This window comes from Megalops cyprinoides, chromosome 13 (assembly GCF_013368585.1).
Source record: "Megalops cyprinoides isolate fMegCyp1 chromosome 13, fMegCyp1.pri, whole genome shotgun sequence".
NCBI lineage: Eukaryota > Metazoa > Chordata > Actinopteri > Elopiformes > Megalopidae > Megalops > Megalops cyprinoides.
The window spans coordinates 12,338,788-12,366,092 of record NC_050595.1 but is presented as its reverse complement, the minus strand read 5'-3'; the positions used below and the strand labels follow the sequence as shown (position 1 = coordinate 12,366,092).

Here is a 27,305-nt window from a genome sequence, read left to right as displayed (position 1 = left end):
TACAATCACAAGAATTTTATTTAAATTTTACCTTTAATTCTGCTGCTGATGTACACAGAAAAACCTTGTACTTCTAGGTTTAATAAAACTTCTAGATGGAAATTTTCATTTGGGGTGTTTTATCCCTGTTTTCAGTTTATCTCTCATGAAAAACTACCAATCAGAAATGTGACATTGCAAAGGTACAACCAGGATGTAAAGAGCTTTCAGTTTAACGGAGTGAGACTCCTTTAGGCATTACATACTTAAATTTTAAAGCCAAAAGGAGGGAATCAAACAGCTGTATTAATGTAAAGGTACTATTTCAATGTTCTCTCTGTATGTTACACATTCTAATTATTTTTTCATCCGCGTTGAAAGAGGCAGCTTATTACCTCTTACAGTTAAATCTAATTCTTGGGAGGGAAGAAAGGACAAATTGAGTGTGTTTGCGGCTTCGCATGACCTGAGCTGCCACTGGTCTCTCAGACATGTACTGTACAGTGCAGAAAGTGGAAAAAAGGGGTTTTAAATTAAATTTTGGCTTGGAATTCGGCCACTGACTGCGACAAAGAAAAAAAAAATGCTGATGTGCGGCCGGGCAGACAGCAGTGCTTCCTTTGAGGGTCGTTTCGGGTGACGGAGGTGTGGCCCTTTCCTGCCTGGGAGAGCGCGGTGACCCCGCCTCGCATCGGCGGCCTCGCTTTCGCGCATCTCCGGGGCTGCGAGGAAGCGTCTCGGTCTGCCGGAGCGCAGCAGGAGCATGTGCGCGGGTCTTAAGCCCTCCTCAGACAGGCAAATCTCCTCAGAGGCCGAACCACTCCGGCACCCCACCTCGCCTGGGGTCGGGTTTCTGCCTCTGACGCTCGTCCTCCATGAACTTCTGCTCCAGCTCCTCCATCGATCCCTCCTCCGGTTTAGCGTCCTTCTTGGGGAAGATGTCGGGGAATTCGAACGTCTGCTGCTGAGCCTGCAGCCAAATTTGGACAAAACGCGAATTAGCCTGGCCCCTCTTTTCCGGCGCAACAACACAAAAGGCTCCCGCGTAGCTTAAAAGCTTACAATCAAATTTCCAAAACTCAGATAGCACATGGCTGATTCATATACAAATCAAAACTGGAGGTCAACATTCAGGAAAAGCCCAAATACAGACTGCAATAATCTGCATTTAATGTTTGGAGGATGGTGGGCTAAAGTGAGTATTTTTTAAGATGGAACATCCAGTAAATTTCTTAACCCTGAGTATCTAACACCCCATTCCTGTCATCTTATTACTGGGACCATACTGCCCACACCTCCCACTGGAAGATGGAGTAAAAATGGCAGCAACACATGGCTGCACCCCAGCATCATGAAAATTAGTTTGGGTCCATACTTGGGAGTATTCTTTCATTTAGACAGGTCTACAATACAAAACTGTGGCTTTGCATTGAACCAAGTAGAGACTGTACTATCCAGCATGCTCTTTGAAACAGCAGTCCTTTGCCATCCATGCGTTTCACAAAAACACAAATCATTTGATTTGACACAAATCATGAATGCTTCTTCCATCTTGTTTAACCACAGATCAACATGCATTTAAATGCCACTGCACCACTGCTCCTATGTATTAGTTTGCAAATGCAGTCAACTGTAAAGGGAAAAATGCATGGCAGCATGTCACACCTGCTACATGTCACACATGTCTACACTTACGTGTTTTCTGAGCTACAGAGCTTTTGCCAGTGCAAAAGTGAAGTTGAGAAAGTGACTTAAGTTTTGTTAATTCTTAATAGACTCTTCAGGCTGAAAGATGTCTGTTTTTGTCTTGGCAGTTAGCATTGCAAGCCAATGAAACTATGGACATCATCTTAGGCCACTGACACGCATTGATTCTTCAACTTGCTAATTCAGGAACATGAGCCTTGCTTGGCCAGTGTCTGTGGTACCTGTGAATGGGCTTGGTAACCAATCTGTGTAAGAATCAGAGGTACTAACTTTGGCCTCTGACAGAAACTTGTAGAGTCCACTGATTAAAAAGCTGAAGACATTACTCGGTGTTTCATGTCCATGTCACGACACCCCTGGTCCAGCTGAATTCACTAAAGAGAAGGTGAACATAGTCTGTCACAGTACCATATTGGGTACAAAAGAATGAGGACACTGCAGTGTTTCAAAGCTGTGGGTGTGTGTATACTCTACACACAGTCTAAATCACTTGTTTCTTTATGCTCATTTATGGCAACCACTGTGCCACTGAGCAAAAAGCAAACTGATGAGCCCTTTCATGTACAACATTTCCCCTGGGAATTCAAATACAGTGAAAGACAGACAATGGATTGTCAGGCACTGACGCAACCTGAGATGCCTTCACAGACTGCACTTGACCCACCTGAGAGACACTTTGATGTCCTTTTGACAACAGGAGTGCGCACCTGAAAGCACTGAGCTCAGACGTCATAGTGAGCGTGCTCACCCAGTGTTGGCAAGCACCCAACTCTGCCATCAAGCTCCGCTGGCCTGAGGCCAGGGCAGAACTTGCTCGGCATACAAATATATGCCCCTTCCACAATGGCTATGCATGTTGCATAAAGCTGGGCTAACTGCTACAAAAATACCTGGAATGTTTTCATTCATGCTAATAGTATGTCTTCTTTACTGCATGATATCATATTTAGCCATTTAGCCTTTAGCCTTAACGGAGACAAATTAATTAACATATTCATTACAATTTTAAAATGTACGTAACGTGAAAAAAACGTAAAAGTAATGTGACAAGTATCTAGATTAACAATGTCAAGCATAATGTCCAGGATGATGCATGCTGTATAATTCAACACACTAGACATTCAGAAGATCCATGTTAAAAGTTTCTCATTGTTGTATTTTTATGTAAAAAACAGAACACGTCTACTAAAAAAAATGTGTGTGAAACAGCAACTAAAAAAAATTATATATGTACCCTTTTGTGAACATGTAAATGTCATTAATATTAACTTCCACCTAACACACAAAGCAAAATCTGAGACAGTCAATATAAATGGGCTGTAAAATCTCTACTTTCAGCATAAATTTACTGAATAGTACACAGTGGATTCTACATGTATTCACACCCTTCATAAACTAACAAGAAATGCAAGTGTTCACTTTTTTCATTTGTATGGTTTGACAAAAAAAATTAATACTACCAACACAGCAGTAACCAACAACATGTTTTACAAATATCAACATATTTTTTCAAAAATGATCAAGTACACTAATTATTAACAATTCTTTAAAACAATCCAAACTTAAAATTCCATATATGATATCCTGCACCACATTTCAGCTGTCTCAATGTAAACATACACATCTAAAACCTGCGCTATTGCTGGTTATTAAATGTGGACAGGCATAGAAGCAACCCATCACCAGCATTCAACATAATCAAGGTTAAAGTCAGAGGGGAGACTAAACTTTTCAGGCAAAAGGTCACCATTGACCTCCACAAGCAATGGATACAAAAATAAAATCACAGTAAGCTGAACCTTCAAGTTTCCACTCTAGTGTCCACTGTCAAAAAGGTCAATGTTACTGGGATGATCGCCACCTTGCCAGGAAGAGTACATCTGAAGATTTAATGAAAACGTGTTGTGAGGAAAGACTGAAACCCAACAGTAAATCGCTATGGGTCTCAAAACCTGCCATTCCATGTAAGTTGTATGAATCTGACGTTCACGGTGGAGCTGAAAGGTGTAAGCCTCTTCAGAAGCTACAAAACTACAAGAAACAGCACATATTCGTCAAACTCCAACAATGCTCGGGACCAAGTCAGACTAAAAAAAAAATATTAAGCTCATAAGATATACTCATCAGCGGTATATGTGGTGCCAAAACAATAAAAAAAAAAAAAAAACTCACGCTGAGAAGATTACCATCATCTGTACAGTTTTTTCACTGTAAAACAATCCCAGTTTTGAGTTGGGATTGTTTTACAGTGAATCCTGGTGCCCTTCTTAGAATCAATTCAAAGATTGATTCAAACATAAACCATGACATTTTTTTCCAAAAAAATACACAGATAAATAAAAATAAGAAGCTGTGTGAAACTGGACATTCCAAAGAGATCCAAGGCACACATCCAAGTGTACAAAGACATGGTTACAGAAACATAAAATCAATGTCCTGGATTGGCCATCGCAATCTCCAGACCTCAATCCATTGGGACACTTGTGGTTAGAATTCAAGAAGGCAGTTCACAGGCAAAACCATGAAATCTTAAGAAGCTAGAGAAATTGTGCCAGGAGCAGTCAAAGAAAACCCTTCTGAAAAGTGCCTGAACCTCATGAAAGACAACAGTGAGTGCTGTCTCAGTATCAAGGTCAAAAGCAGATGCGCAAAATACTGATTAGGAGGGTCTGAGTACGTTGTCACTTTGTCACTTTCTTTTTTGTAAACATCCAACAACTTCCTGCTCTGTGCAGTGTTGGCGGTATTAAAATCCCCAAGATATGAGGTAACAATTATGCTTTACAATAAACTAGTATTGTGATGCATTTGAACGTACCCTTGTTGAGGCTATCAAAGGTTTTTTTTTTTTTTTTTTAATCCCCACTCTGTATTCAGTATGTGGGAAGTGTTTGCTTTATGACTTTAATGTTGATGAAAAGAAAACAACAAAAGACATCTGCTTGTGTGTATCATTGTGGTCTCAAGCTAGGATGCAAGCCACCTACTTATACATACAGCAGTTCTTTTAAAAGTACAAGTCCCACAGACAAGACAGCATTGCTGCAATTCATAAATTCTGTCACACATGAATGTTCCTCAGCAGAATTTTAAAACACATGAAAATACTGGCTCATGCATGTAAAATGTAAACCTAGAGAAAACAACTGTATTCACAATTGTACGGATAGGACGTTTCTATGGAACTCTGCAGGGAAAAAAGTTCTTGGAACCACTGTGACATGAAGGCATGCTGAAGATTTCCAACTGAACATAAGATAAAAACTGATCTTCTCCAAATTTGTCCGCACTTCTCCACATTTGTTTTCCAAACATTACTGGTTTCCCTCAATTGCCAAATTTGCATTATACTTTGTCATCCCGTTTGTTTAATTCATTTTAGGGTTAGATTATATGCCGCACAACTAACTTTGGATCCTGTCCTTTTACATATGGCCCATAATGCCCCTTTTTAACATACCGAAATACCTACTGATTCACGACTCACAGTATTGGTCTGCCTATCTAACATCACCTTCATGAAGTCGCTACAATCGGCTAACACACAAACAATGCACCACCTCCTCTCCAGCTCTTTCTTCTGATCACGTGTACACTGAAGCACAAAGTCCAATTCATTACTAGTCCTGACCCTTACCTGAACAATGTCACCAACATCGGAACTCATCAGAGCTGCGCACGAGCTATTCGGGTGTTATTCCAGTTAGCAGGCAGGAATAAAGAAATTAGACGTCTGAAACATGTGGTCAGAGTTGGGGAGTACACCCAAAAGAACAGCCTGACCTCATGGGGACACTTACATTAGCTGTCCAACCCCTGAGGACTCAGGCCCTCTTCCGTAATCAGACATCCCATAATGAGAGTAATTGCCTGGTTTCACAAAATGCAGAGAGCCCCACTCTGCATTCTCCAGGGTTCATTCCCATGGGGAGAGGGCAGGCAGAGTTCATTCCAAAACGCGATCCAAGTTGGCCTGAGCTGCACCCATACCCACGCAAACAGGCAGACACACACGTCGTTGTTTTTCTTTCGCCGAGCTTATTAGTTTTGTTCGAGAGACAAAACACAGCAAAACAGATAGGTATCGCAGTGAGCTGGGGCTAACGAGAAGCAGCGCTTCCCAGACAGACTCGTCCCAGAACTCTTAAAGCAGGGGCTCTTGCACAGGGCCTGTTCCTTACTGTCAACAGAAGCTCCTAAAACAACACCGGACCCACAGTGGCTTGCTGTGGTTGCTTTTACTCCAGGTCCTAGGTATGAAAAACACCACACTCTAACGACAAGAGATGAGCCAAGTGCCTGAACCAAGCACTGAAATTATTAAGGCAGGTTTTGGTAATGAAGTCGAACGGGAACGGCCAGCGTTGCGTGCGCCCTCACCGAAATAAACTCTGCGCCCAGAAAAACAAAGTTCCCGTAAAGTGAACATTCAGACCTGCGGGAGACCTTTCTGCACGACAATCTACAGCTACACACAAGAGTCTGGACACCCAGTGGAAAAAGGAGGGGAAAATTAGCGCTGGCTGAAAATGAGACGATTCACAAAAGCAAGCATCCCCAAAATCCCCGCACGTTAGACAATTCTCCCTTTGTTGGCAGTGGGCTCTGGGCTCGCACACACATTCGTATGAAATGTGTACAAGCTCTGTCCAAAGCTGTAGTGGAACTTGCTGCAATTCGGCAGAACGGTGGAAAGGAACATTAACATTTTACTTGAGCTGCACACATGACATTCCAAGGAACGTCCCACCGAGACGTAGTAAGTTAACATTTTCAAAGCGGGTGACATCCTTGTTTAAGTAAGTCTGAAAACTTAACTGTAGGATTGTACAAAGCATACAGAGGTTGGCTGCCAATAACCATTCATTACAGGAGAGCACTTCTAAGAGAATGGCCAATCTTTTCCTGGGGATGCCTGACAACTTTCTTACGCACTGGCATGTCTCATTAAACATGATGATATTTCTCAATACGAGGGGGGGGAAAGAGGCAATTCTGGAAAGCGAATGTTATTATTGGGAAAATCCCAACCCTCCTCTCTCTTTTTGCTTATTAAATACAAATTCAAAATCTCTCTTGGTTCCAAGTGCTGTTCAGTGGTTGGAGCTTACGCAAGTGGCGGACTCATACTTCTGAAAGAGTTAGTAGAAAAATATGGAGCCGTTTAGTTGAGGAATGAACCTCTCCCCTGGGATACTTGTGACAAACACTGAAAAAACAGTTCCCCTTCAAAAACAACAGAAGTGGAAAAAAATGTTATTGTACAGCAAAGAATGTTGTTTGGACAAATGTGTATCCAACAGGCAAAGAATGTGTATGATGCCAATATTACAGTTTGTTAGAGAACTCTGGATTAACTCATCCTGATTATAGAGTAATAATTATGAATAATATCAGAGGCTGTTTTTTCTTGTTGTTGTTCTAAGAATTGACTTCAAAAAATAAGTTTGCAATGATTAAGAGTGAAACAAGAGCAGACCTCTAAGGCAATTTAAGGGGATAAGATGTTCTTGCAATTTTAAAATGTACTGGTGCAAAATGTCACATTTCTGATCTACTGATATCAGAGAATCAGTGTCACAACCCATGTGTTTACTTTACAATGAGTCTAAATACATACAACAGATTTGAATTATTCATGTAACTTTATTAAGAGGTAAACATTTAAAAAAAAATGCCATTTTGTAGGTCCAACATTACAGATATGATAGTTCTTTTTAATTAAGAGGCCATGCACCAAGGGTGCTGGAACCTTATGGTTTTGTTCAAATAACTTTTTCTGCCACTTTCGAAACAAGAAAATGGCTATAAAAACTATACAGTTTATCAAAACCACAAAACTCCTGAAATTCCAGAACGGCAGGGGTCTATGGGATGCATGCTTACAGTAAATTTAATGCTGCCATATTATATTTTGTTACAAATTTTTGGAATCTTTCAAAACTGTCCAATCCACCGGTATGACATGCTCATAAAATGTGGTACGTACACTTCTCAGATCTCAATGAAGATTTCTGGCGATATAAACATCGGAGGTCCGCCATATTGGACTTTCTCCCATTGTGGATTTTTTGAATTACACTTAAACAGCTTTCCTAAACTACTACTGATGTATTGATGTGGGACTTTCACTCATTAGCTGTTTGGATGGTGTACATGCAAGCTATTCATGGATTTTTTTTTCCTGCATCAAACACCCTGAAGCTCAAAGAAGACCACAAGAGTGTCCTCTCAGTGTTACAGTCAAAGGAGGCTACACTGACCGCAGAGATGGGAATAATAAAGACGTGAACTTGATCATCCCATCTTACAAAAAGCATGTAATTATTTTAAAACATGCTGTTGATTTGTGATTTGATTTTAATTCATATTACCATTTATTTGAGGAAAAAAAAACTGAGCATTTGGACTTCTTCTCTGGTAAAAATCCTGAGAAGGATTTCTTGCTCACTGTGTTGGATCTTTATGAAATATCACTTTAATATCTTATAACTTCACAAGATCTTAAGGTGCTGCTGGTATCACGTAGTTTTCTTATTCAATTTCCTAAATTATCTTGTAAGAGCTTAATTTACATTATATTAATGGCATTTAGCAGATGCTTTTATCCACAGTGACTTACATAGGTTACAATTTTTTACATGTTACCCCAGTGCCCCAGTGGGGAATCAAACCAGCAACCTTTCGGTTATGAATCGTGCTCCTTACCACCATGTTACACTGCCGCCATCTTGTATGAGTTCCTATACGACACCTTTGAATTACATTTTCTTACACATGCCTTGTAAAGGATTGTGCAAGACTTACTAATTACTGTATGAAGCTTCTTGTAATTGATGTGCAAAATATTATTTCTCAATCTTATTGAGGATTCTACTGAATTTTTACTAGGCTCTCTTCAAAGTTAAGTATGAAAATTTGTGTGCAATGTACATACAAAATGTACATACATTTACATGCATATTGTGAGTTTTATCAACACAGTGGCTGCATAGAAATGTTAAATCAACACAGCCTGGCCCTTGTGTATACACATTTGCCAGTGGTTGAAAACACTGCAGAGTAGAAGGGAAATTTTATTTCTTGAGAGTCACTTCATGACATATGAGGTCTGGCTATTCTGCATTGAATTTGAGTCCAATCTGAATGAAAAATGTGTTTTAAATATGGTTCAATGGTGCATGACACAGTAAATAATGTGCTCCATCTGCACAACAAATACACTGCACTCTGAATATCAGGATCACATCTGATCAGGGAGATGTGACCCTTATTATATGCAGCTGATTCTTAAAGGTGGAGAGAAAGCCTGGTTAGAAGCTACTGATGGATAAACCTGTCGCGCAGCACGTGCGGGTACTGGCAGCCACCTTGAGTAATGCCAAAAGTGATGTTGAGAGGGAGGAGAGGAGATGTAAGCTCATGTCAGCTAGCTCCGGGCAACACCACCCTCAGCTGCACTGAGGCTTTACTCGATTACATAGGACACAAGTGTACTCAGCCTTGAATTACAAACTGTTTCTCAGAACGAGCTGGCCAGACAAAAGACCCAAGGAGAGCTAGCCTGCAGACAGACAACCGTAACAAATTACTCAGTTCATAATGTTCAGCTAAAGTTAGGCCGGCTTCCCTCTGTAAGTAATATAGCTAGCTGCGGAAGTATGTATACTATAGAGGGCAGAGTTATTTACTTATTTGGATTCATCAACAATTAGCGTGTATTCTGATTGGTTCCTAAGAAACTCTACACCTGGACAAAATTCAGGACAGCTGGAAGCGTCATTCTACGCATGACTAATAAATGAGGTCCAAGGTTCCTAAAGGATCTTATGAAAATCCTGATATTCAAAGATCTTGTACTATTATTACTTGGTCTATTATGCTAAAATAGCATAGTGCATGAAGGCCTTTTTGTCCTAAACCTCACCTTTACCAGTATTCCGCTTCTAAGGAGGATTTCATCTGAATCCAATTCCTGAACAGGATATTGAGGAAAACAATTACTATTGTCCTGTATGATGATCCTAATTTGGATATCCTGCAGGCTTGAAAGTTTCTAAAGGCAAGATTTCTACCAGGGTTTTTCTACCAGGGCCTCTTCAAGGGTTTTATATTTTTCCTTACAATTTATCAAGGTATGAATAAAATGGCCACTGTATATAAGCACCTATGACTTTGTAATGTGTTTGAAAATAAATCAGGTTGTTACTGACAAAGAATTTTTACATCAAACACCCACATCAACAAAACAACTGACTTTCAAAAAACTCCAACCTCAGCAAAAACAATGACATCGGCAAACAGCATGCAGCGTCTCCACTGGCTATGATCGCCTGACACAGAAATTCCAGACGTATAAACGAATTACCACTCCAGCCCGCTTTCATTCAAACTGAAACCGCCAGGTTGACCTTTGGACCTGAACGAAACAGTCAGTGGGGCGCTTGCTGTACTCATAATCTGCAGAGCAAAAACAACATCGGCCACATCCTCGTTTCCTTATCTGGGCTGCTTGAAGTGTTGCGGGGAGGGTGCACCAGTCAGACAGCTGCCAGAAAGTGACTTCAGGCCTTTTTTGTTTATTTGTTTAATTCCCATCCAGCATGACCTGTCCTCCTCTGATTGGAAAAAAAAAAAGGAAGAGCGCTCCAGATTGGGAGGGACGTGTTCAAAGCAAAGCAGAAAGAGTCTGACAGTTTTAAGGGCAGCCTGGCGAAGGATTAGAGGGAAATGGCAGCTGTAGATTAAAACATTAGGATGAAGGGCACATTCCTCTCTGACAACTGAATCTTCACCCGTGAAACCACAGGGTGGAAGGATCAGCCCCTGGCAAAGGCTTTCCTTAAAGAGCTGTTTAGCTCCATTTTGCCGTAATGCTACGTTTGACAGCCGGAGCAGACAGAACACAATGCCCCTGTGAATATTCTGCATGGGGGAAAATGAATAAACCGGTTACATTTCCCGCCCGTTCTCCTGTCCCAAACGGCTGACTCAGTCCGTGTGACACTGCCGCCCGTTAACGAGGCCGCTGCCAGACGTAAAAGGCGACACACTTGTAAATAGCTCCTCCTGGCAGTTGAACTGGGTGGGCCATGACCCTTCTTCCTGAGGATCCAAGCCTCTGCTATCTGCTGATACACCAAAGCCACAGATATTTGGCCACAATCAAACACTTCTTATCTCTTGGTCGTTAACATGCGCCATACCAGAAATTAGACTTAATCAAATGAGGATAAAAAATAAGGACTTCTGCAAGAGTCTTAACGACTTAAGATTGATGATCTTCTAGGCCAAAATAAATCACTCTGTTAAAAAAGAACATATGTGCACATTACATGCATCTTTTGAGTTGACAGACTGTCAAGGGAGGCAAAACACAAGTTGAAATTATAACACAATTGTGTCTTTTGTGGTCTTCAGACCGCAAGCCAACTGCATCCTCTCTTTCCTCATTGAGTGACCCCTTTCCCATCCCTATTAAACTTAGAATTAACGATTCTTGGTTCTAGCTTTCTACCGCCGTGACCTGCAAAATAACTTGGCTTACGACTGTGTGTGTGTGTGTGTGTGTGTATGCGCGCGCATGCGTGTATGTGCCTGAGCACATAAATGTGCATCTCCAAAACTGACGGCTGCCTGGAGAGGCAGTTTCGAGGGGAGACAGAGGAACATTTGAAGGCTGCAGCCTGCAGAGAAAATGAATATCCCACCTCAAAACGTTTGGGTGGGCAGCAGCTCTGTTCGTACCCGTCCATGACCATTCTGTGCCGCCTGACTGTTTGTAAGGGAAAAAGGGAATTCAGGACTCATTTCTCTGCCACATTCCTCGGCTTCTCAAAGCACACATGACAAAAGTGGTCCTGCAGAGAGGAGCTCTGCAGATAACAGAAAATCCGGCTTGCCGTAACCCCAAACCAGCCGCGTGCCTCCCTGGCCCTCTTGGTCTGGGCCAGCCCGCCGCAATACCACATTTCCTCTGTATGTTAATGTGTGACCCGCCAGTCAAAAACCACCTGCCCACAACAATCCAAGACATGATTCATGCAGGGCACTCTCGCCACTGAAAAACGCTGCTCCTCGCATCAGAGCCGCGCGGGGAGGGAGAAAACGGAGAGGCTGACTCTTTGTTCCCGGAATGGCTCTCATGAACCGCCCTGCCAGGGAAAAGTCGTGTTGTCATGGGGGGAAAAAAAAAATTCAATTTAAGAGTTTTATGTTACTTCACTGGGGCCAGCCATGGGCCAGTCTCTCAGCTAACAAAAGGAGGAAAAAACAAGCAATTTTCCACATTTATTTCTTCTTCAGTGGTGTTGCAGAGAGCAGGACATCAGCAAACCCCAACGTGTTAAAGACAAACCTTCGAGTCAAGTAGCTAGCCTGTGGGAGAGAGCTGGTGGCTAGAATTACAGGCTGTATCAAAAATCAGTCCTGTCACTTTTTTAAGACACTGAGTCACTTGCTCCAGGCGTGTCTGCCTGACGACAGATAGACCTGTCCGCTTGCTCGGGCATGTTGGATCGCGTCTCTCTTTTTTGGCTCCTGTTGATATTGGACCCCAACAACTGAGCCCACAGATAAACCGGTGTGAGACTCTATGAAAAACAGGGCATGTCTAGGCATGAAAATATCAAAAAAGGTCAGCTGAGATATTAAAGGCAACAAAGCCTTAATAAAAAAAGTTAAATGTTTTCCTAGATTTGACAGCAAGAGCATGTGCAATTATAGAATGACCTTGTAGTAATGATGCACATAGATACAACTTAATTTAAACTGGAATAAATGTCTTCTTTTCTCCATATCACTTCAAATTCATATCATAATATAATAAGATATAATAAGAATATCATGGCCACTTGAGGGACCAATGTCTAAACTATGTTTAACGCTGACAAGATAACAGAGACAGAGCTTAATGACTTCTCAGAATTTTGAGTGACACAACAAACACTTGGACCACTGCATGAAAAAGTCACGGCCGCATGACAAAGTGAATGTAGAAAAGAAAAATATCCCATTATCCAAATATTAAAATATCCTAAAATTCCATGCAGATAAGCAGGATTTCCACTTTGACAGAATCTACTGATTCAGCACCCAGTGTTCCAAAGAATTTGGTAAACACCTTTGGTTTGGAGGAAGGAGGGGCAGAAACTCTTCCTGGTCTGGACAGGACAGAGACACTGTGAAATATGCTGGACACTCTGCATGGGAAATCCAAAGCAGAAACAAGCAGCAGCTCCAACAGCACAGCAAAATGATGCCATCTAGCGTTAGCTAGAAAGGGAACTTGGCTTCCCCAATCACAGCTGCCCAGACTGGAGATGCCAGAGAGTCTAAGGGCACTGGGGGACAAGAAAGAAAACTATTAGGAGAGAAAAATAACAAAGCCATCTTGTTTTACTGAGTTTTGGTCTTTGCTAATGGTGCTCAACACACTCTTGAATCCAGGCAGAAAACATTGGTTTTGGAGTCAGCCTGGCACAGACATCACCAAAACATGCCTGATTCTGGAAACACTGAAACAAACTAAAAATTCCCAAGAACTGCCAAGCACTGATGAGCACTGACAGCAATAATGGTAACACTCTGAACATACAGTAGTTCTAGTCAAGCCTCTGTTTTTTTTTCCCCAAAATAAACCTGCATTTCAGTCCTCCAGCCCTTAGATGGCACTATAATGCCTCAAATATAGGTATTTTACACTAATACGTTTTTACATTTCGATTTTGAAGATGCACATTAGTTGGTGGTCTGAATGTACTGGCAATGTGTTGTATTGGTTTTCATGAACAGCAGGGGACATGAGGAATAGTAGCCAGCATTTAACCCCCCATTTGTGCTGTTACTGCTGACATCAACAACGTGAATCTGAACACAATCCAGCACCTACTACAGGGCTCTGGTCTGCAAAGACCTGCCTCACTCGTTCAGACGGGGTCGTTCTCCTAACCTCCCTGCCGTAACTGGGCACGGAGCTGTGCCCCCAAGCCAGTAGGAAGGACCAGCTACAGATGACGAGCGGCCGAAATGAGCAGCACAATAGGCCGGCCCAATCCGGCACTCCGCTCGCCGCCAGGTTAAAGCAGTTTAAGACTCTTGACAAAGTCCTTTTATTTGGTTTCCCCATCTCCAGACCTCCCCGTTCTGGCACGCCTCCACAGTGCCCTCAGTCACCTCCCCTCCCCTCCACACACTTCCACACGGCGGGATCCTGCGTGTGTGTGAAAAGAGCGCAGCCTGCCCCACACAGCCAGCCTGGAGTTTGTAAAGAGGGGAAAAAAGAACAGAGAGAACCCCTCCACATTACCACTGGAATATTAGCTGATGGAAGGAGCCTGGGGGGGGGGGGGGGTACTGGGGGTATCAGACCGCAGAACACTCCTCCACATGTGGTGTCAATTAAGAACAATCTTGTTTTTTACCCAACACCGAAAAGAAAGGAGGGCTTTTCTGGGTTGTGTTTTTTTTCCCCTCTCCAGGCCTGCCCGAGAAAAGGCCGGAAATTCGATTTCATATCAACGTATTTGACCAGAGTTCTAGCATTTTGGCCTTCATGCTGTTTTTTTTTTTTTTTTTTTTTTTTTTTTTTACTTACTTACCTTTACATTGGAATGAACAAGGTTCAAAAGCTTTCAAATTGAAAGTGTTAAGTGATATTTACTATTATGCTTAATAAAATAATAACTGGATTTCTTAAAATGACTCCTATGGGCTATTAACGTAGAGGTTAATGCTTGCTGTATGTGTGTGTCGTTGGCGTGTGGTTCTGTGCGAGTATGTGCATATGCGCGTGCGTCTGATCTTTGTGTGTGTTTATTCTTGTATGCGAGTGTGTTTGCACATATGTATGTGGTTTACATGTAAGTTTGTATGTGGTTTGCCTGTACATGCGTGTGGATGGGAGGAAATACAGGACTGTGGTACATAAAATGCCACATGCTGTGCTGAGTATCCTCGCGTGCTCCTCTCCAACCAGGGACAGACTGCAGAGGTCACATAGGAACATAGGAAGTCCCCGACATTCAGGAAAAAAAAAGGAAGTTTTTCAATTATGTATCATATTTCAAATTGTCATGTTTAAACGTTTTCAATTATTCATCCTTTTCAGGGCTGACAGTTTAAAAGATGTATAAACAGTCTAAAAAGGCTGTTTATTTATCTCAAAAAACTTCAAAACATCAGGAAACGAGCAGGCTCTGCTGATGGCATCTAAAGGGATGCCAAATGTTTGAACAAAGATTTAATCACTGCTTTTTTTTTAAAGCATTTCAAAGCCAATTTAGAAACCTGGGTGACAGACATGGTGGCGTACTGACCTCATACGCAGGTGTGAACACACACACACACACTGCAGAGGTGACTCCAATGCACAGCGCCCCCCACACACACACACCCACACACACACACTGCAGAGGTGACTCCAATGCACAGCGCCCCCCCCCACACACACACACAAACACACACCCCCATATACACACACCCACCCACCCACACACACACACCCCACACACACATCCCCCCCCGCACACACACATACACCCCCCCACACACACACACACGCACTCTATGCTATACTTCCTGTAATAAGTCTGGTAATTAAATACGACTTATTGCCCCGGCCCACACTGAAAACCAGACCGCTTTCTCAGAAGGGCAGAGAGAGTGTGTGGGAGAGACAGAAGATAAACAAACCGGGCTGGGACCTGGGGAATAAACGACAATAAGGTAAGGGCTTTGCATCAAAGGCTACCTGCGCCCTGGGGCCCTTCAAAGGAACATAAGCTGCTGCCAGCCCTGGAAGAGCTAAAGACCAAAGCTCTGGGCTCAAACGGCCATGCAGCATCGTTTTGGGGGTTTTGTTTTGTTTAATAACCCAAACTCAATAAAACCTCCCTCGTGTGAATGTGAAATGGAGACATTGTTAGAGGTTATTCAGACGGTCTGCTCCCCCGCCTTGTATTGTTAGCCTTTAGTCACTGTGGGAAACGCTTTCTTTGCCCTGTTGAAAGTCTGTGTGTGTGTGTGTGTGTGTGTGTGTGCATGGCGGGAAGGGGGATAAGAACGTTTCACAGTGCGTGGGGTAACAGGGTGCTTACCATCTGAACGTACGCCACTTTGTAATCTGGCCTCTTCACCCGCTGGTTCAGGTGATTTCTCTTCTTATTGGTGCCTGTCAGGGACAAATAGTGCTGACTGTTAGCAGAAATAGAGGAGTATTCTGTGAAATGCTTGAATCCAGAACACAAAAAAATTCAATAAACCTGCACTGATGCACATTCGGCCTTTTATGGCAATGGGACTGTTATTCAATAATACTGTTGTAATTAAATTAGTGTAGCTGAGCTTGCTAAATTTGTTTGCGAGTGGTAATGGCATTTTTCATAATTGTGACTAGGTTTGTGTAGGCGTCTACACTATACACAGTTTTGTGGAAGAGACTATCTGTAAATGACGTTTGTATAATGGTTACAAAGGAAATAAAGGTTCAACTTCAATCGACAGTGAAGAAGAAGTAGAGTTCAAAAGGGAAAAGCAGTGAAAAGAAAGGAAAACATGATAAAGTGAAAGAGGGAAGGGGGAAAGTACCACTTTCAGCAGAGCTGTTAATGTAGCTAATAAAATACCTACAGGAAGGGAACTTATGAAGGAAATTAACAGTTGGTGAAGACATTGCCTCTCGTTAAGGGGAATGAGAAAGAGGTTCTGCTTTTCAGATGAATTTTCTCTGGACTGCGCACGTTAACCTTTTAACAGCTGTGGATGACATCATTGCTCGGAGGCCTGCAGAACAACAGCGCTAGATCCAGGAGAGTGAGGCCTCTCGAGGCTCGCAGCGCGGTGTTGTGCAAATCAAACAAGCTATCTGAACGGTGTCCAAATGCAAACAAACAAACAACGGAAAAACAAGTAAACACGTCAACCAACCATGTTGCTGGCAGTGCTTCTATCCGCCGCTTCAAACTGTTGACCTATTCGATTCGGCTGCGCACACAATAAAACGAATCGGAAACATTCCCGGCGATTGACTCATTTGACTCTACATACGTAGCTAAAATAATCATCACCATAGAACAACCGGGGAAACTCTTGTCGTAAAGTAAGCAAAGCACGTCTCGTTTTCTCCATGGAGACCTCGGGCCTGGGTTACGGTACAGGGAAAACTTTCTTTGCTGGCAGGTATCTCCCACCCCATGCCTTATGGCTGTTATTTCTGTGAGTGAGACTTGGCCTTTCTAGGTTTTGGGGGGGGGGGGGGTCTGGAAAGGAGCCAGTGCCCGCTCTCTGCTCAGGGACACCTGGGCACCTCCAGCAGGAGGTGAAAGCCTGTTTTTGTTCACTGGCCCCACTGTCCCTCAGAAACGAAGCCCTCCAAATCTGAAGGCATTTGAGGAAAAGTGACTATGGAATTACAAATCCCAGGGCAAAGAGGTAGCTATGGAAACTTCCTCCAAAACACCCCTGTGTCTGCTGTTGGGGGGGGGGGGGGGGGAGGTGGTGTTGGCGAGAATGGGACCCTTCTGTGCGGCAGTGTCATTTGAGCTTATTCCTCCACTCACTTTCCACTCCCAGTGGTGTGGAGCATGTGACACACAGGGATACCCACTTTGACGCACCACGGAATCGCTTCTTCCCAACATTTTCTTTCTTTTTTTTATAAACACAGCACTCGTAATTGCTGTTAACGAATACAGTATAGTACTCTGAGCATAAACCAGGCATCACAGACACCATTCATCACGACACCTTATGGTTTAAACTCAACAAATCAGTGGTTAATGCCCCATGAAGAGCTTCCCCTCCAACACACTCCCTACCTGCGCTGGGTCTCTACGCTCTGCAGCCTGCAATGTTCCCTCCTAAAGAGTGCTCTAAATACCTTTCACATGTTTCCTCCCTCATAAAAGGCATAAGCATTGTTTAGTTAATGATATAACACTCTGGCTTGTTATCGTCTCAAACTAAACTGTGTTGACTGTAAAAATTAGACTGTAAAAAACTGTTTGGCCCACTTATGTTTTTTGGATGAGAGATCCTTCAGGAAAGGGCATCCCGGGACAGCTCATGGTTAGGAGCGCAAACGCAGCAAGTTTGCAGATAATGGCTTGTAGTGAGGAAACCAAGTCTCACTTCTGTTTTTTATCAATTACCACAAGGCCTCGGACTTGCAACATGGTCTTATGTAGAAGCCTTTGCCTTTGTCAGGATACAGAGAGTGTGAGCATACGCTGGTCGAACAGCACTCACCCACTCACACTATTTTCAGTTTTTGCTTATTAAGAAACTAAACTCCTTCTGCGGCATTGGTGGGGAGTCATTACTAAGAACACTCACTTAGGAGAACATGCAGTTTCTCTATTAATATGCACAAATTATAAGACAAAATAAGTAGGGCGTGATGGACACAAGACATTTTAATAAAGTATTTATTCATACTCATTCATTTATTCGGAAAGCCCTACTGTTCCCTGACATTGGTTGTTACCAAAGGGCAAAAAATAGTACTTACCATACTGAATTCTTGTCCTTACTGTAGCTACTGGTACACTGTAGATCTTCTCAAGGTAGTTCTTCACATCGCATTTCGTCATTCTGTGTAGAATAAAAGGGGGGGGGGGCACGGGGAGAAAATTGAGAGAACTGTCAAAAAGGTATGGTCGTTCTTAATCTGGAAAAAGCCTTTCTATAGCCGCCCCCTGTAGAGGGCAGTTATGCAAGACTACAAATATCGTTTTGCATCATCTGCATCGGGCCGTGCAGGCATGAAATCTACAGATCTGCAATGCTGGGTAAAGGTCACAGAAATTTCAGCAAAAAGCGCACTCTCTAGCTTTCCAGCATATTCTGAGGAGGCGGTTCCAGTAGAGGTTAAGTGGCATGTTAGAACTGGAGCTCAGTGGAGTGAATATACAGTATCCTGAACATACACAGAAGTGAACATAGAGGCCTACACTGGTCACTTGTGCACCAGCTGACCTTCTGCACAAAAACAGTGTTAAACAGCACATCAGTTGTACAGCACTGACATTTCAGCAAAGCAACCTTTTCCAATTCAGAGACTGTAGGTGCCTTAACATGCAACAGACACTTTCCGATGAGTGGAAACAGAGAACGAACCGAGAGAAAAATTTCCTGGAAAGAACGGCGAGGAATTTAAAAATGGCAAAATTTCCTGGATTCACTTAATTCGGGGAACAAAATTCATCAAAAGCTCGGGGTTCTTTTTTTTTTTTTTTTTTAAATCTGTCTCCTTAGAGACTAAACAGACGTTGCTCCACACTCCATGTCATCAACATCCCCCTTTGCCTGAAGCAGAGGCCTACTCTCAGATGGAGCGGAGCGGGCCCTGGCCACCGCACATGTCTGCATTTTTGTTTAGTGAGGGAGAAAGTCCAATGAACGATTCCTAGAAAGCGCAAATTCGAGAAGGACGGGCCACAGAGAGAAATGCCTTCGGTGTCATTGGAGTGGAAACGCTGACTCTGGAGACCAAAACCAATTCTGCCTTCTGCGCTTTCCCTTCCATTTTTCGCCTTTCTATCCAAGAAAAGCTCTTTGTTTTGGCTGACTCGATAACCCCACCCTAGAAACCCCCTGCTCAGAATTATAATTGATCAATCATGCAACGTTGAGGTTTAGTTCTGCAACGCCTGGTATCTTACTACAAAGAGACTGGCTCATACCAGTTGGCTTCAACTAGCCGATCCCTCGACACACCAACAGCCAGGGCGCAAATCTAGAGCTCAAATCCAGTTTTTAACTCATAAAACAGCAGGAAGCCATAATCACGCTCATCCTCAAGTGAAATAATACTCTTTCTGTGTATGACTTAAAGCAATGGTTCACAGTGAGGCATGGGACTGTGCAGAAAAGACGACAAGCCTTGAAAACAACCACTTGTCTGACTTGCGCAAATATGCTGTCAATGTGTGAAAAACAGGGAGGAACGCATGTCAAGTCCAGCTATGTAGATTTCACAGTCTCCTTTGATACAGATAATCTGCTAGCGGAGAGGACTTGAGTGCCAAGTAGCAGAAATGTTCTCAGCACACGGCACTGAGAAACTACCTCTAGCACACAGGGCCTCTCTTCACTCAAGCGTATGCTCCTCACTACAGACACACCGTGGTTGAGTTTGCAACTCAAGCATTTGAGGCATTGAAGTTTATAGTTCAAGCATTCATATGGGCCATGTGAGCTGCTGGGATGATGTCAGTGCAGTAGCACATATCACCCAATGTGTGCCCTCTCCATGCAGTTCGCTGTTGGTTGTGGATGTATCAGAGGTTTGCATTTATCTTCCATCACCACCTCTTGTGTGAGTGTAAAGGTAGTTGTGGTGAAAGGAGCTGACTATAGCACTATAGTCAGTTAGCAATTCCAAAACAGGGTAGTATAAAAGGGAAAAAAACATTTTAAAAAATCAAGAAACAAATAAAAATAAATCTGAAATTCTAAATTAACTGAAAATGATACAATACAAAACTTTTTTGTGTGGTGAAGACAACTGAAATCAATGAAAACTTCATACCAATTAGAATGTATTGCATAGCATTTTTCTTCTTGCTCACACATCTTGGGAGTTATTTGTTGAAAAATAACGCAAATCATGATTGGGCCACAAGGGCGTTGCCGAGCCATCGCCGACAGGGAGGGTTTTAGATTCTGGTGGACACGCCTTCGCGTTATTCTTGCTGGAGAGAGGCTGTGATACCCTGCCAGGTCCCGAGGGATTCAGTCCTTCGTGGCCCATCCTCGCCCGTGCAAGTGAAAAGTGGATTGAGCAACACAGCTGCACCTGCACTGGCACATTTTCCCCGCACAACTGCTGGGGGGGGGGCCTTTGAGGACACCCTTTCACCCCCCCCCCCGAGCCTGAAAGTAACAGGTACAGAAAGCGTCCGCCCCAGAGGACAGGATCAGGCTGTACAGCCCCAGGCGTGTACTGTGCTGGCCTGACACACAGCAGCGCTCACCTATTCTTCTCTTTCTGCCTTTTAATGCCAAAACCCTGCTCTCTTGTTCTCTGGTCTTTCAGTTCTAATCCCCATCGCTCTCACCCCGCGCACCTATGCAGATACATACCACACACACACACACACACACACACACACACACACACACACACACACCACAAACCCACGTGTGCATGCACACAGACAGACATCACACAAATGCACAACATACGCACACACACAGACATAGAGACAACACAAACCTATGTGTATGCATGCACACACACACACACACACACACACACAGATGAAAAGCTTCAGTGCTTGCCCACTGAAGCAATGAGATTCACAGGCCCTGGAACTTGAAAAGGGAGAAGATTCTTATTTCAGATGGAAGGTGAAAAAAGGCCAAAGGCATGTCTGTGCATCACAGCGTTTGGTGTGTGACCCATTCACAACACCTCTTCGATCAGAACAAGAGGAAACATACACAGACTGCGCTGAGCCACTTCAGCCAAAGAAAAACAACAGCTAACAGATCAGAGAGGCGCCCCATAAGAATTACTGAGGCAAGAACACAGGACACAGCTGTGATTAGTTTTTCTTGCGGGCCCATCTATCTGAAAATTCATTTACTGGGGTAAAGGAGCTGGTGGGGGGGTGTCATGATGGAGGATTACACTGGCCCAAACAAAAGCGCCATTCTTGGAAAGAGGGGAAAAACAGAGGGAAAGTAAGGGAGGTGAAATTGTTAAAGTCTGTCATCACAGTCAGTTTTTCCACTCTAATGATACGGAAGGCATTTTGCTCCACTGCCCGTCCCACTCCGGTTCCTAGTGAATTTTGCCGGACAAAATACCATAATGAGAAGACAAAATAAACTAAGAATCAATCACAGGCCGTGGGCTTAGAAGACCCCCCTACCCCCAGCTCAGATACATGCACAGCACCCAGTGGAAGGAACATCTGCAATGAAGAGGGTTTGGAAATGCCCCCAACATGATCCCTCGCTATAAGAACAGCTGCTTTCATACAGCCACAATTAAGCGAGCCGCGTGACGAGCGTGGAAACGGCGAGCAGCGGAAGCGCGACTCTGTGTTCTGGAAAACTATTCGCTTTCGGCTGACGGGGTCGCCTTGCTCAAATACAATTTCTCTTTCATGCAAAACTCAGAACGCTGGGGCCCGCAGACCCCGGACGGCCCTTTGAGAGTTAAGACCTGTGACATTTTACAAATCCCCCCCAACCTTAAAAAGTACAGCGAGTCCTTCCTTTGACTGCGCTAACATATAGAGCCAAGCAGATTTCGAACAGTGCCGGACTGAAGGAATTCCAGGACAGGATTCCAGGGGGGTGCGTGTAATTAACTGGATTCATTGATGCGTGCGAGGGCCAAGCATGAATCCATCCTGACACAGTGAAATATCAGCAGGAAAACACCTCCAGAACACTTTTACAAACAACTATGGCACCTAGAGTATGTGAAATTGGAAGGCAAGTCTAAATCATGAAACCTGATGACGGTGTGGAGTAAAAGGGGGTGCTTAAGACCACAAAGGATCAGCTGCACAAATTAATAACTACCATAGATGAAAACATACTCTCAACAGTTATGCCAATAAGACAGCAAGAATATTGACCTGTGCAGTTTAAAGCACTTGGTAAAAGATACCGAGCTCAACCGATGACTTTTCTGAGGAATGCTGAAAGGGTGTGCTTTGAAAAACAGCCAACCTGGTACACTTCCCATGTGAAAATTTTTATCAATTAAAGCCCTCATTAAAAGCTCAACAGCCTGTTTCGTTTCAAACATTTGCGTCACTACAACAATTCTGGCTTCATTTTTTTTCTGACAAGTGACGAGTGTCAAGACAGTCAAAAAAATGTGAGGAAAGGAGTAGGAAAGGAGCCAAAGAGGAAGGTGTAAACACCCTTATGCAGTCCAGGGGGCCACTGCAGAACCGGTGCTGGAACTCGAACCACCCATGGCCATCAAAGCCACTGGGAAAAGCACACTAGCACAATCAGGCTAGGCTCCTGGCAAGAGCAGGGGGTGGAGGAAGCCAAGGCGAGGAGAAAAGATCTTGAATGAGTAGATTATGAAATCAGCCCCATACAGACTGGCAGACACAGGTGAATGTTTGCTTGTTTTTCCAAGACAGTTTAACTCCAAAGTAGTTCTTGATCTTAAGACACAGGTAGTTGGTTTAGGAAATCAATAAAAACCCAAATTGCGCATCATGAAACACTGAGGGCCATGTCATAAAATAATTTATAGTTTTTTCAATACATTTAACCCTTTGTTTTAAGTAATAATTGAGCAAAGCCAGACATACTATACTTTTTATATTTTATCAACTGACAGAAGCACACCGTGCAAATACACTCCCTTTGTGCCTGACATATTATGTTTTTTGGACTTTGCCTCCCACCTAGTGGTCAAGAAGTAGACCTACAGAATACTGCAGGACAAAAATATGAAAAGCAAACGTGGCCTTTGCAGAATAGCAAACTTAAGTGATTTTAATGACCATTATTTATTCCATCTTAACTTGGAATAATGCTGGATTTGTTTTACTGGGAAAGAATGAAATGATGTTAATTTTACAAACTTAAAAAACACTCTAATTGGAACATTCATGTTGTGCTTGAAACAAAATGCTAAAAGACTAACAAGCACAGCTCATGTGTTATCTCTCTCATTAAGTGTTTGTAAAATGATAGTGTTTTTCCACAGATACAATTTTTTTCCACTATATTCCACTTCTACAGCATTTCATTAGTGAATGTGCCACACGGCACACTGGAAATTAGGAATGCATCAATGTATCGGCTGTACATCAGTATCGGCCGTCTTGTTGACTGCCATCGGCCTATCGGCAAATAAGATGACATTCACCGATGGCAGTGGCCGATGTTTATCTGTTGTGTCGCATTAATTTTGCGCTGGCTAAATGTTGTGTTGGTTATTTGCGGTCTGACTCAGACAACAGTAGCCTACCTAGCTGCAGATTCAGAGAAGATCCAATAGGTGGTACTATAATTAGCTTTATTCATATGGCGGCCATTTTGCTCTTTCGTCACGCTCAGGGTGGGAGCAGGGTAACTCTTCAGTTAGCATCTATGGCAAAGTGGACCAAAAGCTTTACGTGTGTCTGTAACTACCTTTTGAAGAAATAAAACAAAAATGGCCAGATTTAGCAAAGACCCCTAAAAGAATTCAAAAGAGATACAGTTGCTGGATTTAAAGTTATATCCACTAATGGGCGGGCGGCAGTGTAGCATAGTGGTTAAGGAGCAGGACTCGTAACTGAAAAGGTTGCTGGTTCGATCCCCGCTGGGACACTGCTGCTGTACCCTTGGGCAAGGTACTTAACCCACAATTGCCTCAGTAAATATCCAGCTGTATAAATGGATAACATTGTAAAGAACTGTAACCTATGTAAGTCGCTTTGGATAAAAGCGTCTGCTAAATGAATAAATGTAAACGTAATGAATGAATGACCTGGCTAGCTAGTTAGCTAACTAACATTAAGTTGCTAGCTAGCTAGCAAACGGTACTTAAGATCAGAAGTCAATACCTTGGCTTGCAGTACAAATGTTAAAATTAACTATGTTTTCATAAGAGACATGATGAAGCTGTATTGGCTTGATAGCTAGTGTGTGAAAGCCAAATTAGCTAGCTAGCTAGTTACTTGCACATTCAGCTGAAAAGTACAAATACCACATTACAGAAGAAAATCTAGCTAGCTACAATACAAACAAAACAATAAACATTACTAGCTATTTACTATCACATTCCACTGACAAATACAAATATCACTCTCCAAACAAACACATAGCTAGCTAGCTATAATAAAAATAACACTGAAAGCTAGATAGCTTGCTAGCTAATTTGGCTTTCACTCACTTTGCTCAGCTCTCATATTACTAAGAGCTAGCTAGCTATCACACTAATAAAGCCTCATATATTAAAGGTTGTTTCATAAATTTGTATGATTGAATTTGTGCTCATTCAAAGATAGCATGATGAATAGCTGAAAGACTTTAAAACAGTTCAGTTATTTTTATATAATGAAGACTTCTTTGTTTCCCTGGTACAAAAGGGGGAATAAATAACAAAAAAAAAAAACATTGGTATCGGCATCGGCTATCGGCCAAATTGTTATTTTAAACATCAGTATCGGTATTGGCCCAGAATTTTACAATCGGTGGATCCCTACTGGAAATGTGAGATTATGCAAATGGAAGGGGGATTCAAGGCAACTGCAAAGTTGCCATGTAAAACCAAAACAATTTTGGTCAGCGTGTAGCAGCAAGTGGACAGAACAAACAACCTTGAGTTCACCTTGAAATGAATTCATGTTCCACTGCATTTTCTAAGAAAAACTAAACCGAAAACAAAATATGCTTGTTTAAAAGTGCACTGGATGCATATCAATTGCAACTGAACAGCTGCCAATGGAGGACTGCAAGCAAGCCAGGCCACTGCCAGAAACAGTGGGTCAGGACACAGCTAGCCCAGAACACAAGGGTATTCAGGTACTTACTCCAGGGGGATGCGAAACTGCACTGTGTCTGGCTGCAGTTCTCTGCCAGGTCGCACTAGGGTCATGAAGAAGTTTGGACGGAATATTCTCAGCTGGGGGTTACCCAACTGATAGAGAGGATATCTGAAACAGGGCAAACATAATGCATAAAAAGTACAGTTTACAAGGAGTGTGGTCTGGTTTCATGTACGTATATATATATATATATATATATATATATATATATATATATATATATTTTTTTTTTTTTAATAAATTCTTGACATTTATTTACTCCTAAATATAAAAATGCCATGGCTGTGCATTTTCCAATAAATGTTTTACATTTTGTAAAAAAAAAAAAAAAAAACTCTATTATTCCAAATATTGAACTACTACCATACATATTTAGAAGCTGTACCCCTAACTACAATCGATTATTTATCTGAAGACATGACTGCAGGTCAAAAACGCTTTCTTGCTGGAAAACTTAGCTTCTTCAACAAAAGAAGAATTCTAACAATTAGGCTAGTTATCCAGCTAATAAGACAAACACAGCGTGCACTAGATGAATCTAGGGGACGCAAGAGAACAGAAAACTTCATCATATGCAAGAGGAGGAGTACATTCTTGCTAGGAAAACTAGTGTTGGAAGTGTGTAATGAAGTATGTGATCGTGTCTCATATAATGTAGCTACCTAACAGGTACAGTTTCTCAGTTCAGCGTAATTCAGCATTCATTGTAATTCATTCAGCGTAAATGCTAGCCAACGCTAGGCACTTTAATATTCTCTTATGGATGCCTGACACCATATAGACACTATAACTTCAGGTATTAATAACAGCTGTGCTCTAAGCTTCTACAACTATTAGTGAGTATTCAGCTAGCGAAGTGGCTGCTTTAGCAGAAATGCCGTTTCAGACACCATCGCAGTCTTTTGAGATGCTCTGGATAAACATTTGCTAGAAATTAATAACGACAGTTAAGTAATAATAATAATGTTTCCCAGATGGCTAAAAGTAGCTCACCCGGCTACAGTACTCTCTCGCTATATTGCATTCGTAACATCAATACTGCCACAGTTTGCCCATTTAGAGCGAGGTAGTTGTACAGTAACTATCAACCTGTTTAGCAACTATACTTCGAAATTATACTCATTTGCAAGATAGCCACTCGCCGCGATTCCAGTAGGATTTTCATTGGGTAGCTAGCTAGGTGGCTAGCTATGAAATAACCTGTACACAACGGATTCTCATATGTAGGGTATATGTGGCAAATATATCTCTGACTTACAGAACTCTCCGTGCCATCTCTTAAAATCTGTAGTCTGTTTAAATGTCTCCCTTTTATTTGTCTTCTGACATCAAAATATTGTTTTCATTCTGTACACGTGAAACCTCCCCAATTTTGTAAAGATCGTATGAAGGACAGGAAGTTCGTAGAGGCAAAGAGGAAACCAGAGACATTTAGCTGCCGTGAATTGAGAACAGTGCCCTCTGCGACGTAGGACTGCACTGCATCACTTGACTGGACTATTCTGATCCTTAAAAGGGACGTTTAATGCCACGTTGATGGACTGGTAATATTCCTAAACATTATTTGTCAACACTCAAAAGCCTTCGAGTGGTTCCCCAAGTCGTAATTACAGTTTAAATTAGTACGCCGGGTCACCGGTTTGGTGAATTTCTGCTGCCCTATCTACCGGTTGTCAACTCATATGACTTGTCTTTCCGATGATGAACTAATAGCGTGTTTGCTTTTGAATGCTGGTCAATGTGAAGGAGAGTGCAGGATAAAGAGTATTAGTTACCCTTGAAAACGCCTTTCTTTTCTTTTTTACAGCAATAAATTTTGTACTTTTGTTGTGTGCGTCGAAATTAAGTCAAGTGTAAAATGGAAGCGACATGCTGTGAAGGGTGCAAGATTTTCCTGTCAAACAAATCATTGTACCGTAAACCATTACCAAGAGATTCACTCTAATCTGGCCATAACCATCACAGAAAAGATGATTGTTTTCTCCTTGACAATCAATGAGACAATAAACAAAAGCTGGAAATCATGCACTCAACCTGGAGTTTGAGTTTTCAAAAACTTTTAACAGGCAGTTATTGTGTTGCAGAAGCAAATTAATTTTG

The 27,305-nt window shown here is 42.4% G+C and overlaps 1 protein-coding gene across 1 annotated transcript; it reads right to left on the bottom strand.

Moving 5' to 3' along the window:
* On the bottom strand, nucleotides 1–26,603 carry mrpl23 (mitochondrial ribosomal protein L23). The gene is made up of 5 exons (XM_036544518.1): nucleotides 26,464–26,603; nucleotides 25,191–25,313; nucleotides 18,194–18,276; nucleotides 15,783–15,856; nucleotides 1–949 (listed from the first exon to the last, which is right to left on the bottom strand). The coding sequence occupies exons 1-5, from the start codon at nucleotides 26,478–26,480 to the stop codon at nucleotides 785–787; spliced, it is 462 nt and encodes a 153-aa protein (XP_036400411.1). The 5' UTR covers nucleotides 26,481–26,603; the 3' UTR covers nucleotides 1–784.
* Nucleotides 26,604–27,305: the final 702 nt, after the last annotated feature.

Excerpts from the sequence above, each read along its gene's own strand:
- mrpl23 (XM_036544518.1), bottom strand. Across the intron at positions 18,277-25,190 it reads CAGTTTCGCATCCCCCTGGA|AATGACGAAATGCGATGTGA; the intron begins GTAAGTACCTGA and ends TATTCTACACAG. Across the intron at positions 15,857-18,193 it reads AAGGACAAGAATTCAGTATG|GCACCAATAAGAAGAGAAAT; the intron begins GTAAGTACTATT and ends TGTCCCTGACAG.